The sequence below is a fragment of the Monodelphis domestica genome, chromosome 5 (assembly GCF_027887165.1).
Source record: "Monodelphis domestica isolate mMonDom1 chromosome 5, mMonDom1.pri, whole genome shotgun sequence".
Taxonomy (NCBI): domain Eukaryota; kingdom Metazoa; phylum Chordata; class Mammalia; order Didelphimorphia; family Didelphidae; genus Monodelphis; species Monodelphis domestica.
Window position 1 is genome coordinate 213,294,272 of NC_077231.1, and position 20,114 is coordinate 213,314,385.

Sequence of the window (20,114 nt, forward strand, 5' to 3'; positions counted from 1 at the left end):
TTCTTTGTAGGTCAGCTTTCACTTTCTTTGCTTCATTTTCAAGCTGGTCAATTCTGGCTTTTAAGACAATATTTTCTTGTTTTAGTTCATGTGCCTCTGTTTACAGATGCCTCATTTTGCTTTTTAAGTCTTTTTCCCATTTGTCTTCAGCCTCTCTTAATAGTTTTTTGAATTGTGTTTTGAGTTCTTCCAAAGCCGAAGTCCAGTTCACTAGAGTTTCTATGTTTTTTTGCTTGGTGTTCCCTAGTCCTCCTCTCTTCCATCTGCTTTTTGTTCATTACCTGGATAGAAGCTCTCCGTTGTAATTTCTTTTTTCTTTTTCTGTTGCTTACTCATATTTTTTTTCCTTCTTTCCCCCGTTTTTGGCTGTAATCTTGCTCCTCGGATTACTTGCTGAATCTGTGGGTTTGAACTATTCTGTCCTAAAGGGGCTTCTTGAACTCTGCTCTGCTGATTGACTAGATTAGGCTGATGGAGTATGAATAAGCCCTGAGGTCAGATCTTCCCCAGATGGCAGCAGAAGCTGAAGGTGTAGGTGAAGGCTTAAAGGAGTTGGGCTTCTCATTCTATTATCAAGGTATTATGTTCTGGTTGCAGCCCTGGGATCTGAATCAGCATGATTCTTACAGGGATTCTCAGCCCAGTTGGTGGGGGAAGGGCGTAGAAGATTGAGCTTTCCTGCCTCCTGAAGGCTTCTTATCTGCCCTATTGATAGACTAGATTAAGTCAGGGTAGAGCTGATCTGGGGAACTGGATGTGCCCTGAGATCAAAACCTCAAGAAGTGGAGGCCCAAGATGGAGAGTGGTGGTTGCAGCTGCCCTCCTCTCTGTACCTCTCCTCCAGCAGCCTCCCTGAAAGTTGTGGTTAGAGCCCTGAGCCTGGCACAGCTGTGGCAGCAGGGCATTCCCTCCAGGCTGGAGCCCTTGCCAGAGATTCCAGGGATCACCAGTCTCAGCACAGTAGGTGGGGGGAGGGGTACTGGGACCTTCATTCTTTTCCTTAATCCAAGAATTAAGCCTCCTCTGACTACCTTTTAAGTTGAATCAAGTAGGAGGATCCTGTAAGGGCAGAAAATGTGAGTTTTTATAAAAGGTTGGACTGGATTATTTAAAAATAAGGTCTCCAGGAATTTAATTAATTCCAAAGAGATTTATTTTAACAATTTATTCATAAAATGAAGTCAGGTCAAAGTCCTAAGAGAAGAGCTCTCACAGGAAGTTTCTTGGCATTTTAAAAGACTATTTCTTTTTATCACTTCCTGAGACTTCCTTCATTTGACATGTACCAATTACAGCTAAAGCTTTGTTTAGGAATGCCGAGGGATCAATCAGTCAATTCTGATTCATCACCCACTATTGCACACGTGGGTCACAGACCTCCCCCACTCAAGTCCAAGTTGGGTGTATATGCTTTTGGTGATTAAATCTAAAAATAAGCAGGGGAAGATTTAATTTAATCTGCACAATCAGGGAAGAATTGATTTAATCTTCATAGTCCCCTGGCACTGTCCTGTTGTTAGATTTGTTTTCTGTTCCCTCAAAATACTTTGCTTTTTTTGGTGTGGGTTTTCAGAGGTCTGGACTTTTGCCGCTTCTGAGCGGCCATTCTGACTCTGCCCCCCAATAAGATTGATTTTAATAGGGATAAATTTTTTTTGACCTGATGACTAAAATTTATTATTATTTTTTGGGGGAGGGATTTTATTTAATTAATTTAGAATATTTTTCTATGGTTACAGGATTTATGTTCTTTCCCTCCCCTCCTCCAGTTCCCTCCCATTGCTGACACAAAAACCCCCCAAAATGGGTTTTACATGCCTCATTGATCAAGACCTATTTCCATATTATTGATATTTGCACTAGGATGATCATTTAGAGTCTATATCCTAATAGAGATAAATATAAAGTCTTACAGTTAAGAAAATAACTTTCACTGAGAGACAGTTGAGAGAGGTGGAGCCAGATAAAGGTCATTTTAAAAAAGAACTAGAAATTTTTTCAAACTGTAAGCTCGATATCAATCCACAGATTTTTGGTAACCAAAAAAAAAAAAGTCAATTTGTTCGTAGGCTGAATTAAGAGAGGAATGTTATGATTCCATTGTATCTGACTCTTCATGACCTCATTTGGGATTTTCTTGTCAAAGATACTGGAGTGGTTTGCCATTTCCTTCTCTAGCTCATTTTAAAGATAAGGAAACTGAGGCACACAGGCTTAAGTGACTTGCCTATTAAGGGTCTGAGGCCAGATTTATGCTTATGAACAGTTCCTGATTCCAGGCCTTGTACTATCTAGCTGCCCAAGAGGCTTCCAGGTATAGGAATACTAGTCTTGCTGGTCAGACCCTTACCCTGATCAAACCATAGTTTTGGGTTCAATTCTGGATACCATATTTTAGAAATGATGTTCATAACCTGGATGCATCCAGAAGAGGGCAATTCATACTTAGGTGCTTAATAATTGTTTGATTTAATTTAATTGATTAGGATGGTTAAGAGCTTCAGCATAGGAAGTTGTCTTTCACATCAGTGTATTTTTGGTTTTCTTTTGGGGTTTTGGTTATGTATGTCATTGTGAAAGTGTTTTGCAAGACAATAAAAAGAAAAAAGGAAAAGAAAAGAGTTTCAACATAAGGCTATATAAGGATAAATTGGGGGGCAGTTGGGTGGCTCAGTGGGTTGAGAGCCAGACCTTGAGGTGGGAGGTCCTGGGTTCAAATATGGCCTTAGACACTTCCTAGCTATGTGACCTTGGACAAGTCATTTAAACCCCATTGCCTAGCCCTTATGACTCTTCTGCCTTGGAACCAACACATAATATTGATTCTAAGGTAGAAGGTAAGGGTTTAAAAGAAAGAAAGGGGACAGTTGGGTGGCTGGGTGGCTGAGTGATTTGAGAGCCAGGCCTAGAGATGGGAGGTCCTGGGTTCAAATCTGACCTCAGACACTTCCTAGTTGTGTGATGCTGGGCAAGTCACTTAACCCCCATTGCCTACCCCCTTACTATTCTTCTGCCTTAGAACCAATACCCAGTATTGATTCTAAGACAGAAGGTAAGGGTTTTTTAAAAAAGAAAGAAAAAAGGAGAAACTGGAAATATTTAGTCTACAGGAGAAAAGACAAGGAACATAATGACTGTAAATATTTGAAGTTATAATCTGGAAGAGGGGTGAGACTTGTGGAAGTTTTTATTTTATTTTTCACTTTAAATTTTTATTTAATTTTTAAAAAACATTTTTCTATGGTTCCATGATTCATTTACTTTCCCTACCCTCTACCATTCCACGGGGCTGTACAGATTTGTGTAAGTTTTTAAAAGAGTTTGAGTCTACAAAGCAGAAAAACTCCTAATTATTAAAGCCATCCAGAACTAGAATGGACTACCTTGGTAGGTGATGGTTTTCCCCTCACCAGAGATGTGCAGGAAAAGGCTAGATGATCACTTGCCCATGATGTCATGGGGGAATTTTGTTCAGGTACAGTATAGACTAGATGGCTTCTGGGATCCCTTTGATATCTGAAATCTTGTAATTCTGTGATTTTATGTCTCCCAACAATTAAGGAACTTTGAGAACCTATGGAAAATATCTTCAGCAAGTTGCTGAACCATATAATGAAATGAAAGAAATCTGATTAATGGTAAAATGTCTGTCATGAAGAAGTGCTGTTTTTGATGACTGACAAAAGCATGATGAAAATGAAAAATCAGAGCCAAAGATTCTTCAGTGTTTATCCAACACTGCTATGCAGCAGAGAATGATTTTAGGTGACTAGCTATTTACTTCCTATGACCTTGGTTTATGGACTAGGTTTGGTTTGTGTGATTCAATTCCTCACTGACTGATCACAGCTGGATGAGTCGTTTCTGAGCCTCCAAAGCTGAAGAACCAAATCCAAGAATATGCAGACCCCATCGAGGTAGTCAATTACACCAACAAGTCCAGTCTGGAACCACCAGCTTCTTTTCTAAGCCCCCTAATTAGGGCTGTACAAATGCCCATTTTGCACCTACAAATAGTCGATGAGCCATTAACCCATCATTTCTTCTTTTGTTTAATTTTTTCCCATCATTTCTTCTTCCATAACTGATACTCTTCTAACTCATTTTAGTTGTAGAAATATTATAACACTTGCAAAGTGCTAGACATTGTGACAAGAGCTAATTATCTCATTTGTTTCTCATAACAACACAGGGAAGTAGGTACTATTATTATCCTTGCATTACAGATATGGAAACTTAGGCAAACAAAGGTTAAATGACTCACCCAGGGACACAAAGAGAGTGTCTGAGGTCAGATTTAAACCCAAATCTTCCACACTAGACCTGGTGCTCTATCCACTATAACACCTAGCTGCCCCCAATATAGCAATATAATTGTCATTTCTGTATTTTGGTCCTAAGGTCGATTTTTAACATAATGAGACAAAGGGACATTTAAATTTTTTATTTTTATTGGAATCTTTTGTTCTTATATCACCTTACTTTCTGAGTATGTTCTTCCTCCCTCCTCCTCCTGTACCTGAAATGACCCAATTTTTATAAGACAAAGTTTACAAAAGGAAGAGAAAAAAGTCAGTTGAGTAAAAATTTTCAGTCTCAGCAGAGGAAAGGAAGGTGAATTTTCTCAACTCTTCCCTGGAGTTTTCCCTTTTTTATTCTTTCTATTACATTGTTATAACCCTTCTGTATATGTTTCTCTGATTCTTCTTAAGTAACTCTGTATCCGTTGATGTGTCTTCCCAGGCTTGTCTGAAGTCTTTCCACTCTTCATTTCTTAAGGGCACAATAATGCTTCATTCATTACATTCATGTATTCATGCATTACAATTTGTCAAGCCATTCCCTGACGGATGAGTGCCTGCTTTGTTTTTAGTTCTTTGCTACAACAAACGTGCTGGGTGTTATTTTAAATGACCATCACCTACTCTAGGCAGAGAGGCAGCACACCACAGCTGATGGCTAGACCAGGGATCAGGTGAGCTGACTCATAGAACAAGTTTGTAGCCTGCCTTTGGCATTTATTTGTAGTGTGACCTTGGACGAGTGGACGTGGGTCCTCTCAGCCTTAGTTTATCTGTAAAATATCTCTAGTACCTACTAGTTGTTGTGAGACTCAAATGTGATTCCATATATAATGAACTTTGCAAACTTTAAATCCAAGTATTGTTATTATTGTTGTACAGCACCATGACAGAATAAGTTTTTAGAATTTCTTTCTTTAAATCTTTTTTTACTGATGTTTTTTTATTTTATATCACCTTAATTTTTAAATATATCCTTCCCTCTTATAACAAGGATTTTTTTCAACGAATGAGGAAAATAAGCATTTCAGCAAAAATACTAAACATATTTACTGTATCTGAGAGGATGTATAATACTCTACATCCTTACTCCCTCCCTTCTGCAAAGGGAGGCTGGAGGCACATTTTATTAATCCTTCTACAGAGCTAAGCTTGATCATTATAATTACACACTATTCAGCGTCTTCCAATTTACATCACTGCAGTCACTCTGTATGTGTTTTCCTTGCTCACTTTTCAAATAAAACTTCTCTTACTTCTCTGAATTCTTCATATTTGTCATTTCTTACAAGGCACGAATATTTCACTAATCTTGTCTATTAATCTGAAAGCTCAATCACCACCCCCAGCCCTATCTACTGGTTCCTTAAACATGTCCATCTCCCCATCTTTAAACCTTTACTAGACTCCAAATCCCCTCAAGTTCTCATCCTCTTCCCAAACTCCTATATGTTTGCATCCATGTCCTCTTTCTAATCATTCCTTAATTCTTTGCAATTTAGCAAAAAACAAAACAAAACAAAAAGCAAACCTTTTCACTCAGCTGTAACTGTTTTCTACAAATTATCAGCAAATTCTTAATGGACAAATCTGGTGTTCTTTTCGCGAACCTCCTCTTTCAGCTGTTGACACCTTTTCCTCCCTGTTGCTGCTTTTTAAAATTGGTGACATTGGTTCTCCTCCTGTCTATATGGCTGCTCCTTCTCAGTCTCCTTTGCTATATCAAGCCCCAATCCAAAGCTGTGGATCCTCATCTCATTTCTCTCCACACTCACTCCCCTGGTCATCTCATCAGTGCCTGTGGGTTTAATTATAATCTCTCTGATATGATAGACTTCTAGATTCCTCACACCAATCATCCCCCAACCCCAATGAGTCCCATATCCCCAAGTACCCATTGGGTATCTCACACAGAATGTTTCAGAGATGTCTCCAACTCAGCATGTCCAAAACAAAACTCGTTATCTTTCCCCCAAAACACTTCTCTCTTCCCATATTTTCTAGTCTTGCAGATTTATAACTTTGGAATTTTTCTCAACTTTTCACTCTCTTACATTTTACACATATAACCATTTTTAGATCTTGCTGTTTCTACCTCCACAACATTTCTCCCATTAGAACCCTCTTTTCTACACACCCAGCTACTATCTTTAACTCGGGTCCTCATCAGCTTTTATCTAGATTATTTCAACAACTTCCTCATTATTCTCCCCTGCTTCATCTCTCCCTACTGCAAAACATCCTTCACAGAACTGCTAGAATGATTTTCTTCAAGTATCGCTCTAACCGTATTAGTCCCTTTGCACACACAAAAAATTCTTGTGGTTCCCTATTGTTTCTAGGAAAAAATTTAAACTCTTGTTTTTAGTATTTTAAGACCTTGATAACCTGACCCTAAACTGTGTTTTTAGCCTCATTGTACATTCCCTCCTTCGAGCACCCTGCAATCCGGATAAACTATCCTTTCTGTTCATCACACATGAGATCCTAATTTCCTTTTTTATTCCTTTGCACTGGCCATTCAACAGGCTTGAAATATATTTTCTCTTCACCTGTCTCCTACTGTCAATCTTCCTTCAAAATTCAGTTCAAGTACCATTTTCTACACAAAGCTTTTCTTGATTTCCATAGCCAATAGCCCTCTTCCCTTAACTACCTAGTATTTAAGTATCTTGCACTTATTTTATTGACATCAATTCTGAGAATAAGGACTATTTTATTCTTTGTAGTTTCTATTCCTGTTGCCTAGGATTCTGCCTGGTATTTAGGAGACCCTTAATAGATGTTCATTGATTATATTGCATTCATACATCACAATTTGTTTAGCTATGTTGGGAAATTTACTATCGAGTGATGCTAAAGTTATTTTAGAGCATACAGAGCCTTTCTTTTTATCTTAAACTTCTTTTGGGAAGCTATCCAATAGTGATTTTGGGGTCAAAGCAATGGATATTTATTTATTTTTTAAATTTAGTATTATTCCTAATTGCTTTCCAGAATGGTTGGACCAATTTACAACTTCAGCAAATATTACATTGGTGTCTCTGTTTCCCCCCCATCCCTTCAACGTAGATTATCCCCATTTTTTTTTTTTGCCAATTTCCTAGATGTAAAGGTGACACCTCAGAATTATTTTTCTGTAGTTCTCCTATTATGAGTATTTTGGATCAGTTTCCAAATCTTTTGAATATTTTACTGGCTTTTTGTCTAATGTATCAGCAATGTACTATATATCTTGGGTATTGGAGCCTTATCAGAGACATTTGATGGAAATATTCTTTCTCCCCAGAGAATACTTTTCATTTTTCATTCTAACTGCATAGATTTTGATTTCATGAAAAAGTTTTTAAGTTTCATGTAATAGGAATTATCTATTTGTGTGTGTGTGTGTGTGTGTGTGTGTGTGTGTGTGTGTGTGTGTGTGTGTGTGTGATCAATTCTATCCCTTGTTTGGTAAAGAATTTTCTCCTCTAGCTCTAGCTATGCATACAATTTTGAGTTTGTTATGGTAGGTAATATAGGATGCTGACTCTATCAATAATATTAAAATAGGTCTTTAATATTTAAGCTTTGTTGGGGGGGTTAAAACATTAATAACCATTTTATGTTTTCAAAGGCATCTTAATAACATTAATGATAACTAAAAATTATATATAGTACTTACTATGTGCCAACTACTATGCTAAGTGTTTTTCAACTATTATCTAATTTAATCCTCATAACAACCCTGGGAGAGATAGGTGCTAAAACTGAAGAGATTATGTGACTCTCCCTGGGTCACACATCTAGCAGAGGTCTGAGGTTGGATTTAAATCACGTCTATTAATATAGTCATTTTGTCCAAAGTAGTTTTTGATATGAGTATGCTAACTAATTTCCTAATTTTGGACCCATCTTTAGATCTCTAGTATATATCCAATTTGATTACAATGAGCATTTTTTTAGATATTGCTCTATTCACTTTTGCTAGCATTTTATCTAAAAATTTTATAGCCATATTCATTAGTGACATTAAACTTCTGTTTCTTTGCTTTATCCTTCTCTGGTTTAGTATTATAACTATATTGCTATCTAATAAAAAATTGAAAAATTTTTTATTTCTTAATTTTCAAGGATAATTTCTGAAGCTTGGCTAATGATGATGTTTAGATGTTTAAAAGTCATCTAATCCAATTCCCTTTTGAAAATTCACGTATGGGTGACTTTTGTTTTTACCTATTTGCCTCTTATCCCCAGCCCTCACTGAATTCTTCCTTTCAGTCTTTTTAGTCTATCACTATTATAGATTTGAAGGTCAGGAACTACTGGTAAATCCAATCCCCATTACAGATCAGCACAGAATCTCCAATTCTGACCTGGGCTGGTTCACTCCTCCATAAACAACTTAGAAATCCCTGCCCTCTGCTCTCAGGGGCTCACCATTTTAAAGCCAAACTCTGTGCCAATACTTAACCATCCTCTATCCTAAGCCTCCCCATAGCTAGGATTATAAGAGTTCACTACCAAGCTTGGCTCCAATGTCTTCTTTTCAGTAATACCCTTTTGCTTCAATCTTTTCCAATAAATTTCCCATTATTTTTTCCTCATTATTTATCTCCCTTTCCAACACGTTGAATTTTATTATCTGATTCACAGGTTTACACTTTAATGTGTCATGTATATAGAAGTTATCATAACTATTCATTTGCAACAGTACATTTAATAAAAATCATTTTCAAAAATTCAAACCTGGGATCTCAGCTCTAAGGCTGGAATTCTCATCCTTGGAGATAAAACACGTCAGACTATATGTCTATATCCCAATGGCTATTCCAACATTTTCCAAATTATTTTAAATTTACTTTAACATAGGCAAAAATTAGCCCCATACAGTGTATTACGGACATGGTGCTACAATGGTTATGAGAGAACCATAACAATAGGCGTGGTGTTGCTGTTGAACAGACTGAAAATCATATTAACCAAAGATGGGGAGCAGATACTTAGTACCCGACTACTGGGCTCAGGAATAAAGTTTCATCATTATCGTGGACAACCTGGTTCTAAAGAACGGAAACGGTTCATTATCTGGAGTATGATCATGATTCTTTTCCTTCCTAACTAATGCTACAGGCTTTATCAATATCGGTGTATTCAATGACATACTCTGGGTAAACCTGATGCGAATCAAAAATGACAAAAATGGAGGGATTGTTTATATTGTCCACAATGGTAAGCTCCGGAGGACGGTGAGTCTCTTTTCCTTCAGCCATTATTCCAACCAAGACTTGGGCGACAAACATAATCTTCTTTTTGGCACTGCTTTTATGATTGTTGTGGGAAGAGCTGGCTTCTTTTGCAAAGTAAATACCTAGGAATGACCAGAAGAAAGAAAGGATGAGGGAGATTTTGGAAAGGACAGTTTTCATACCTAAGAACACATGGCAACTTGGGGGATTCAGTCCATGAACTTTCCACATGACCTGGAATCACATTCATTATTACCATTGGTGTTCAAATGATATTTTAATAAGTTTTAATTTAATTCATTTAATCCATATTTTAAGAACCATTTCCACACATATGAGTCTCACTAAAAATAGTATACTCAAGGCAAAGCAAGTCAATAAGCCTTTTTCAAACTCTTATCTTTCAGCTTAGAATCAATACTGTGTATTAGTTCCAAAGAAGAGCAAGAAAGATTGGGCAATGGGGGTTAAGTGATTTGCCCAGGGTCACACAGTCAGGACCTGACCTACCCACAGAGCCACCTAACTGCCCCCCCGCAACAAGCATTTCTTTTTTTTGAAAAATATTAAATTAAAAAAATTTTTTTTTAATTTGGTCAATTTCGAACATTATTCCCTGGTTACAAAAATAATTTTCTATTCCTTCCTCCCCTTTCCCCTCCCCTCCCCTCCTGAAGCCGACGCACAGTTCCACTGGGTATTACATCAACAAGCATTTCTTAAGAGTCTACCATAGGGACATGGTGGAGGCTCAGTAGATACGAGTATCAAAGCCTACATATAGAATCCTATTACAGGTCAAGTGTTGGATGGTCAGAGGGGAAGAATCAAAGAAAACTCAGTAAAATGGCAGACATAACATTGCAAACAATTACATATAAACCATGAAAGACAGGAATAATTGGAAATAACGAACAGAGGGAAGACTATAACTAGCACTAATGGAAGGTTTCTTAGAAGTAAATTTTAGCTGGGACCTGAGCTAGAGAAGCAAGGATTGGGAGATAGAAAGGGAGAGGATGGGGGATAGCCAAGGAAAATCCTTGGAATGGGGAAATGAAGGGTCAACAAGGAAGTCAGTTTCACTGTATCAAATTATTTTTTTTAAACCCTTACCTTCCATCTTGGAATCAATACTGTGTATTGATTCTAAGACAGAAGAGTGGTGAGGGCTAGGCAATGGGGGTTAATTGACTTGCCCAGGGTCACCCAGCTGGGAATGTCTGAAGCCAGATTTGAACCTAGGACCTCCTGTCTCTAGGTCTGGCTCTCAATCCACTGAGCTACCCAGCTGCCCCCTCACTGGATCAAATTTTAATCTATTTTAAAAGATTTGCTTATTTATACTAACACACAAAATGGTATAAATAGTTCTCAACTGGGAGTTGGGGTTAGAGATCTGGGTTCCAGTCCCTACTCTTATCTATGTGATCACCAATCAATTAAACAAAGAGTAAACATTTTTTAAATGCCTACTCTTTACTAGGCATCATACCAGGCACTGGGGATATAGTCCCTGTCTTCAAGGAACATACATTTTATCATGAGACAATATGTACTTAAGTAAGTACAGACAAAATAAATTCAGGTATCCCTTCTACATCATGGGGGTTTGAAGTACAGTGGCCCTGCACTCAGTAAAATCACGTAAAATTTTTTAACCTTCTCTTTGTTACCAGAGTAGAAATTTGAATTTTTTATTTTTCTTTTATGGAGTGTTTACGGTACCTAATTATAAAATGTGGGCTAAATTTGGTCATAGGCTATATGTAGGTCAATTTTAATAAAAATACTATATGAAAAATAAATATAAAAAATTAATGAAATAAATTTCAGGAGATTAATACTGAAAATTCAGCAAGGTGAGAGCATAAAAGTATTATATATAAAGATAAAATAAATAATATAAATATAGTATAAATAAATAAGAAATAAATATAAAAAACTTAATGAAATAGGTTTCAAGAGAATAATACTAAAAATACAGCATGGTAAGAGCATAATAGTATATATATATAGGTAAATATTAAATTAAATTAATATTAAATAAATATGAAAAAATGTAATGAAATAAATTTCAAGAGAATATAAAAAAATTTTAAAGAAATAAATTTCAAGAGAATAACACTGAAAATATAGCATGGTAAGAGCACAATAGTGTATATATATGTAAATAAACATAAAATAATATAAATATAAATAAATATAAAATATGAAAAACCAATGAAATATCAAGATAATGTGAAAAAAATTTAATGAAATAAATTTCAAGAGATATTAATGAAAATATAGCATGGTAAGATCATAACAGTATAAATAAAATAATATACATATAATATAAATAAATATAAAAATGAATATGAAAAAATTTTAATGAAACAAATTTCAAGAGAATAATACTGAAACTACAGCATGGTAAGAATATAATAGAAAATACATTTTATGCATTTATGAGTTGTGGAATTTTTAAGGTATCTATATTTCTAGCCTTTGTGTGTCATTTAATGGCTTTCATGTTCTTTTTGAAAACTTTTTTTTGAAAACTTTAACTTTTTACTTAGTTTAAGTTTTTAAAAAGAAATTATGTATACCTATGGTGTTAAAAGAGAAAATATGTTGATATTATAGAATGCCATTTGTACATTTTATACATTTCTGAGTTTCTAAACTCTTTCTGTCATCTGCTCATCTTGTCATATTATTTGGCTTCTGCAAAACTCCCCCAAATTTCCATTTCATTTCTCATGCCAACCCATGTTATATTGAAACTGCAATGGGAAAGTTGCCATGTGGAAGAGATACCTGTACAAGGTGAATGAGCCCTTGTTGGTGGGGGAAAGGTGGGGAATTCATTCTAGGCAAGAGGCCAATCTGGGACAAAGGAAGGGAGGGGAGAGGTGTAAATAAGGAAGGACAAAAAAGGCCAATTTTGCTGGATTCCAGAGTTCAGAAAGTAGAGGCTGGAAAGGCATGTTATGTATGGCAGGTTCGTGAAGAGCTTTCCAAGCTAAATAGGGGGACTTCTATTGGATCATTAAAACAACTGGGAGATTTTGCAGCTTATTGGATAAGGGGAAGGACATGGTTGGATCTCCAATGAAGGGAAATTGTGTTAGCCACTGTATGGAGGAGAGAAATTTGTGGCAGGGAGAACAAGAGAAGCATATTGTTTTGATGAAGAAAGGAGCCATTGTTTTTCAGGTTAAAAAAAAAAACTATTCAATGAGAGGTAGAAGGACTAGATGAATAAAAAATTCTTAATTGAAAAAATTAAAATATAAAATTTAAAAATTAAAGATTAAAATAACTCTTTAAAAGAGTAAACATTTTTAGAATAACAAAATATTATATTTCATATTTATGAAAATAAAATACCTAAAATAAATAATAAAAAATATTTACTTAATTTGTATATATAAGGATTAGGTAGTCCAGTGGGTAAAGTGCATAGCCTGGGATCAGGAAGACTCACTTCCCTGAGTTCAAATTGGGTCTTAGACTCTTACTAGCTGTGTGACCCTGGGCAAGTCACATTAACTCTCAGATATGTTTTCAGATCCTTTCTCTGACACAATGGTCATTAGAACAGTCCTTGCCCCAGAAAATTCAAAGATTATAAAGTAAAGAGCATGTCAGGGTAGTCAGCTGATTTCTCATCTGAAAAATGGGAAGAATAAGAGCACTTATGGGAAAAAGTGACATAAAGGACTTTGTCAACATATATGTGCTAGACAAATATCAGCTATTATTTTTACCATGATTTACACAAGATCATACAAACCTTTCCCATATTTTGCTTCATGAAGTGACTGGTAACTGTAGTCAAAACTGAAAGTGCAAATTGAAGTTATCCTGGTCTGGTCCGTCGCATGAAATAGTATCTTTTCCTCTCCATTGCTCAGCATCATCTTCTTCTTCCTAATGGGATAAAGGCCAGACTTAACCGGAAGCCTGGTCTCTAAAGGCACTGAGCCACCCAGATGCCCCGCCCCCCCTCTAATATTTATACTACTTTGTTCTGTGGGCCTTCAGCTTCTCTTTAATCAATTCACCAGCAGACACTCAGTTTAGAGACCAAATCGAGAAACAGAAACTTATTGGAAACGAATTTTGCACAGTGGGGGAAAAAACGGCCAGAGACACCCATTTGTAGGGAATTGGCGCTACGAAGCACATCCGCCTCTTGGACGCCTCCAACTGGTGTTTGTCTAGAGCGCCTCAGTCGCTAGGGGGCGCAAGAGAGACGAGAGCGCAAAGACCCGCCTTAGAAAGTCAGGACAGGAGGAGGTCAAGGACACTGGGTTAAGCCCTGCAGTCACGTTCCCCATCTGTAAAACAGAAATAATAATGGCACCCAACACCTAGAGTGGTGGTGAGGATCAAGGGAGAAGAATTACGGCAGAGGGCTTCACTCAGGCCCTACGCCCCCTACTGATTATTCGGACAAGCATTTCTCATGGCTACAAACCGCTGAAATTTATTCCAGAGCGATGGGTTCTGGTTCCTCATTATCTTCTGAATTTCAAAATTTTTCATAGTCGATTTAAAGCGGAAGTCGATGACAACATATTCATTGGACATTCTGCTGACCTCCAACAACTTAAAAAAAAAAAAAAGAAAAAAAAGCCGGTTAGAAAAGCATTCTGGCAAGATAGTGGAGCAACAGTTAAAGGAACTGAGGCTTCTAATATATTCCTCAAACATATTAAAGGGAAGAAAAATAAGCTAAAATAAAGGAAAAGAAATATCAACCCCCCATTTATTTATTTTATTACTTTATAATATTTTATCCAATAGCAATAGTATCACTCTGTTATGATTTTGGCATAGCATGATCAATTTTAGGCACTTGGGGGCATCTAGAGTGGCACCAGGCCTAGAGGTGGGAAGTCCTGGGTTCAAATGTGGCCTCAGGCACTTCCTAGCTGTGTGACTCCGGGCAAGTCACTTCTTCTGCCTTGGAACTTTATATATATATAGTATGGATTCTAAGACAGAAAGGTAATGATTTTTTAAAAACTTATTTCTTTAGAATATATATTTTTAAATGTTTAAATATGGATACAATTAAATTAGAATAAAAATTAAATTTAAATTTTAAAATGTTATAAATAAAATTTAAAATATGTATTCTAAATAAACATATATATATTTTTAAATCATGACCTTCCATCCATACTATGTATTGGTTGTAAGGTAGAAGAATGGTAAGGGCTAGGCAATGGAGGAAAAGAGATTTGCCCACAGTCATCCCAGCTAGGAAGTATGGGAGGCCACCTCCCATTTCTAGGCATGGCTCTCAATCCACTGAGCCACCCAGCTGCCCCCGAGAATATTTTTCCATGGTTACATGATTAATTTTCCCTCCCTCCTTTCCTCCTGGAGCTGACAAACAACTCCACTGTATTATACATGTATTATGAGTAATTATTTTAAAAGAAATTTTAGGTGGTTTTGTTTTTAATCTTTTTAAATATTTCTGGATTAAATTTACTTCCTATTAATAGTGCATTGTTAGAACATAAATTTTATTAAATTCTGTCATGTTTTTTGGTTTATTGGAGAATTTGATCAGTTTACATTTAGTATTTTAAGTGCTAGATTCATCTTTCATAATTCAAGATGAATAGTTTACTTTTTCTTATTTTTCTTACAAAACACAATTTAAAAAATGCTCCGAATAAAATTCTTGTCTTATATTAATAGCTATGTAGCATTCTTAATTCAAGTTTCCTATTTGTTCATATCAGGAATTTTACCTTAGAATTCCTTTCTTCCCTTCTCTTTCTCCTTTTTGATTTTCCTCTCTTACTTTCTTAAAACACTCTTCTTAAACATGTAATAATCCAGTCAATAAATGATTCAAAGGGTTCTTACATTTTATTTGCTGGTGGTAATCCTGACCCAAACAGGGGAAATTGTCTATTTGTCTAAAAAACTTTATTGTAGTTGAAAGGGAACGTGCCTAGGAAGAGCATATGTCTCACTGTAATCTTTTCTGACTCTTGAGTTTTTTTTAAAATATCACTTTCCAAAAAGTATACTGAATTATTGTGGGTGACAATTGTAGGTTTGTGGTCCTTATACCTTACTTGTATATGTTGTATTTCAGTTTCTTTAAATGTCTATTGTCCTTCCTGAAAAGTCTGCTGTGATCTGGACTGTCATTCCTTGGTAAGTGATTTCTTTCAGCACGTTGAAGTATTTTTCTTTTTTTTTTTTAATTTAACTTTGCATACTTATAATAGGTTTTAGCAGAGAGAATCTTGGGATTCTTTAGAGAGATTCTATTTGCAATTTACTGTGGATTTAATCGAACCCTGGAAAGTATCTTTTTAGTGACTGAACTTTTATGAATTTATACTTTTATTTGAAAAATCTAGTACCATCTAATTTTTCAAATTACCCCTTTAAAGTGTAATTGAAGGTCTGGCAACCCAAGTTCCTTCGATTTTCTTTTTTTTTTTTGTAATATCCTTTGATATTCCTGATCTCTTCTTTCATATGAGCTTTTTCAACATTATTCCATTAAAGGATGTCATGTATTTTGAGAGGCACAGGACTGTTAGTAGGTTAATTTGTAAAGTATTGTCAACTTCAATTTACTTGTTCAACCTAATGATGAACACTGAACATCTCCCTAATTATTTAAATCCACTATTCAAATTGTAATAATGTCTGGATAGGAGAATTCCTTGCTTTTTAACCTATGTCATCATTAATTTGTGTTTTAAAAAAAAATCTTTGGCACATTTTTTTCAGATTTGTATTTTTTATATATAAAATTCTGATTTTTGTAAATTTATCTTATATCCTGTGATTTCATAGAAATTCTCTATAATTTCAATGAATGTTTTGCTACTTAATTCTTCAAATAAAACATCATACTTCTACAAATAGAAAAATCTTAACATCTTAAATAATTCTAATTTCTTTTATGTCTTTTTGCTTTATTTTATTGCTACAAGTAACACTTCTAGGACTCTGGAATAATAATGGTCAGATGCAACAGTTTTGTTTAAAAACACTTCTTTGATAACATTTTCTGAGTGGAAAAGCTTCTCTATTAAAAAACTGTTGTTAAAGGGATTTTCTTAAGCTCTCCCTGTCTTTTTAGAAGGCAAGAGAGCAGAAAGCAACAATTTACACTGATTTGAAATATGCCTTCAGAATATGTCATGCTGTTGGTACACTTTGGCTTCAAAGGGGATTTTTAACATCAGCTGGCAAACTGTTGGGAATGCTAAAATCACCAATGAGATTCTTTCTGCTCTCCAACTATCTGAAGCCCTGGCTATTGTACATTGCTCTGCCCATACAGGTGGAATTGACCCTGTCTCTAGAGGAAACCACCAGGCAGAAGTTTGGAAGTCGTTTCCAAAGAGATGATATCTAATGGCAGCTGAGACCTCCAAGGGGGAGAAAGAAAATAAAAAGCACTCCTCATTCTAAAGTCAGATTCACATGGCATTTCTCTTTGCTGATGTCCAGTACCAGCCCCATACCTTTTGAATTTCTAATCACGTGTTGCCTTAGCTTTTGAGATTCATTTGCTTAATCTATCCATACTTGTTCCCTGACTTCCAGATTCTAGATTTCTAGTTTATTCCTTACTCAAAAATGTGAAAATGTCATGATTTCTAGATCTTACCCTAGGACATGAGTGAATAACCTCAAAAAATTGGATGCTAAAATTTCCTTAACTTTTGAGTATAATATTTCCTGGTCTCAACCTCAAACCAAGCAGTTTTGTGCAACTGGAGTTTGCATGCTAGTGTGACAGGCTGTCCATTGGTACACATTTCACAACAAATATTAGCTATTTAGATGGTACAGTAGATAGGACTCAGTCTGGAGTCAGGAAGACTTGATTTCAAATCTGGCCTCAGATAGCAGCTGTGCAACCCTGGGCAAATCACTTAAGCCCTGTTTGCCTCAGTTTCTGGTCTGTAAAATGGGAATAATAATAGTGCCTGTCTCCTAGAGTTAGTATTAGCACAGTATCTGGCACAAAGGAAACTCTCTATATAAAATAATGTAAGGGAACTTATAAAATACTGAAATATAAATAATATTAAAATTAGATAATGAAATATGAATGTGATTATTTCCCCAACTGGTGGCTCTGTACCTGTATATGTTTATAATGTATAGGATAAGAGAAAGGGCTTTCAGACCTTAGTAAGTCTGGTACAGCTAGGCAATCTTCCTTCCCATTTTTAAAATTGATTCCTTTGATATTCCTGACCTTTTGTTCTTCCAGACAAAGCTACAGATAAAGAGTTGGGTGACAGGCAGACCCCAAAAGTAGATAAGAGCCCTCATAGCAGTTTCTAGTCTTTCCTGCACACCCCATACACCCTGATTTCTTTAATATAGCAGTATGACGGGCTCGAAGGGTATGTGGTTTAGTAACTTCTTGGCCATAGTTTCAAATTGCTTTCTAGAATTGCTGGTCCAAAGAACAGCTCTCTCAATTGAACGATAAATTACTTTTTTACCTATCATTTCTCCAATATTTGTTGACTTTCTTCTTTTATCATCTTTGCCAGTCTGATGAATATGAGATGGAACCTAAATATTGCTTTAATTTCCATTTCTCTTAATTTTTGGTGATTTAGAGAATCTTTGCAAGTTGATAGCCTGGATTTTTCCTTTTGAAAATGTGCTGCTCACATCTATAAACCAAATATCTGTTGGGGAAATGCTTATAAGTCTTATAATATATATTAGATATATATCTTATATATATATTATCTTGTAATATATATATTAGATATATTATATCTGTCAAGATATAATATATATCTTGGATATGAAATCATTATAAAAATTGCTGCAAAGATTTTCCCCCCACTTAGGTTTGTTTTCTCATTTGAACATTAGATTTCTTTGTGTGAAAACTTGTTTTTGAAAAAGTTTTTTATTTTAATAACAAATTCCCATGTAAGTTTTTTGAAGTTATGTGATCCAAACTGTCTCCCTTCCTTCTTCCTCCTCCCTCCCAGAGTTGGCAAACAATTCAATCCGGATCATACATGTATTACATGCAAAACCTATTTCCATATTATTCATTTTTATAAGTGAATAATCTTATAAAATCAAACCCCTTAAATATATACCCAAATAAACAAGTGATAAATGATATGCTTTCATTTGCATTCCTATTCCAACAGTTCTTTCTCTGGAGGGGATAGCATTCATTGTCATAAGTCCATCAGAATTGTTCTGGATCATTGTATTGCTATTAATAGCAAAGATTGTAACAACTGATCATTCCACAGTATTGCTGTTACTGTATACAATGTTTTCCTGGTTCTGCTTATTTAACTCTGCATCAGTACATGTAGGTCTTTCCAGGTCTTTCTGAAATCCTCCAGTTCATCATTCCTTACAGCACAATAGTATTCCATCCCCATTGTATACCACAATTTGTTCAGCCATCCCCAAATTGAGGGACATCCCTTTAGTTTCCAAATCTTGTACAAGCAGGTCCTTTCCCATTTTTTTTAAATCTCTTTGAGATACAGAGTTAGCAGTGCTATTACTGGATCAAAGAGTATGCATTGTTTTATATGTGCAAAAACTTTTAAATTTCATATAATCAAAATTGTCCAGTTTACCTGGTAGGATGCTATTACTTGTTTAGTCATGAATTCCTTCTTTATCTATAGTTATCTATGTGTAACTCATATAGCATATAGCAAGATGTTTGTTTAAGCCTAATTTCTGTCAGTCTGCTGTCTAGTTTTCCAGCAATATTTGTCAAACACTGAATCATTCCCTTAGTAACTGGGATGTTTGGACATGCTATGCTACTGTTTGTTTCTGCATGTTATGTATGTAATCTGTACCACTGATCAGCCTCTTTTTATTTAACCTGTAACAAGTCATTGTAATAATACCTAACTAGCAATTCGTTAGCCCTTCCCACTAAATTATCGACCTTTTGTTCTTCTATATGAATTTTGTTATCATTTTTTCTGGCTCTACAAAATATTCCTTAGGTAGTTTTGTTAAAATAGCACTAAATAAGAACATTGATTTAGGTGGTATTGTCATTTAAATGATATTGTCTTGATCTCCCCAGGAGCAATTAGTTCCTCCAGTTATTTACATCTACCTAATTTTGTAAGAAATAAAATATCCCCATTCACATAGTTTCTCTGTACATCTTGTACATCTTGTTAGTACACTAACAAATGTTTTATAGCTTTAAAAAATTTTTTCCCCAATTGAATGTAAAAATAATTTTAAGTCATTAAAAAAAAAAAGAGTTCCAAATTCTCACATTCCCTCCATCCCCTCCACCCTCCCTGAGATGGTGAGCAATTTGATGTAGGTTAAAAATGTACAATCATTCAAAATATATTTTCATGTTAGTCATGTTGTAAAAGAAAATAGACCAAAAAAAAACCGTGAAAAAAAATAAAGTAAAAAAAAGACAACTTTGGTCTAACATTCAGACTCTATCAGTTTTTCCTGTGGGAGTGAATAGCCTCTTTCATCATGAGCCCTTTGAAATTATCGTGGATTACCTCATTGCTAAGAATAGATAAGCCATTCACATACAGTACTGCCATTA

At 35.4% G+C, this 20,114-nt stretch overlaps 1 protein-coding gene across 1 annotated transcript in view; it reads right to left on the reverse strand.

The window, feature by feature from the left end:
* Positions 1-4,429: 4,429 nt before the first annotated feature.
* The window catches only part of LOC100022977 (zinc finger CCCH-type antiviral protein 1), a 105,205-nt gene continuing 89,520 nt past the window's right edge, over positions 4,430-20,114 (reverse strand). Inside the window, exons 12-14 of the mRNA XM_056799754.1 lie at positions 13,998-14,128; positions 13,311-13,447; positions 4,430-9,651 (exon numbers count right to left, since the gene is read on the reverse strand). Coding sequence (XP_056655732.1) covers positions 9,398-9,651; positions 13,311-13,447; positions 13,998-14,128 — 522 coding nt within the window. The 3' untranslated portion in view covers positions 4,430-9,397. The remainder of the gene's footprint in view (positions 9,652-13,310; positions 13,448-13,997; positions 14,129-20,114) is intronic.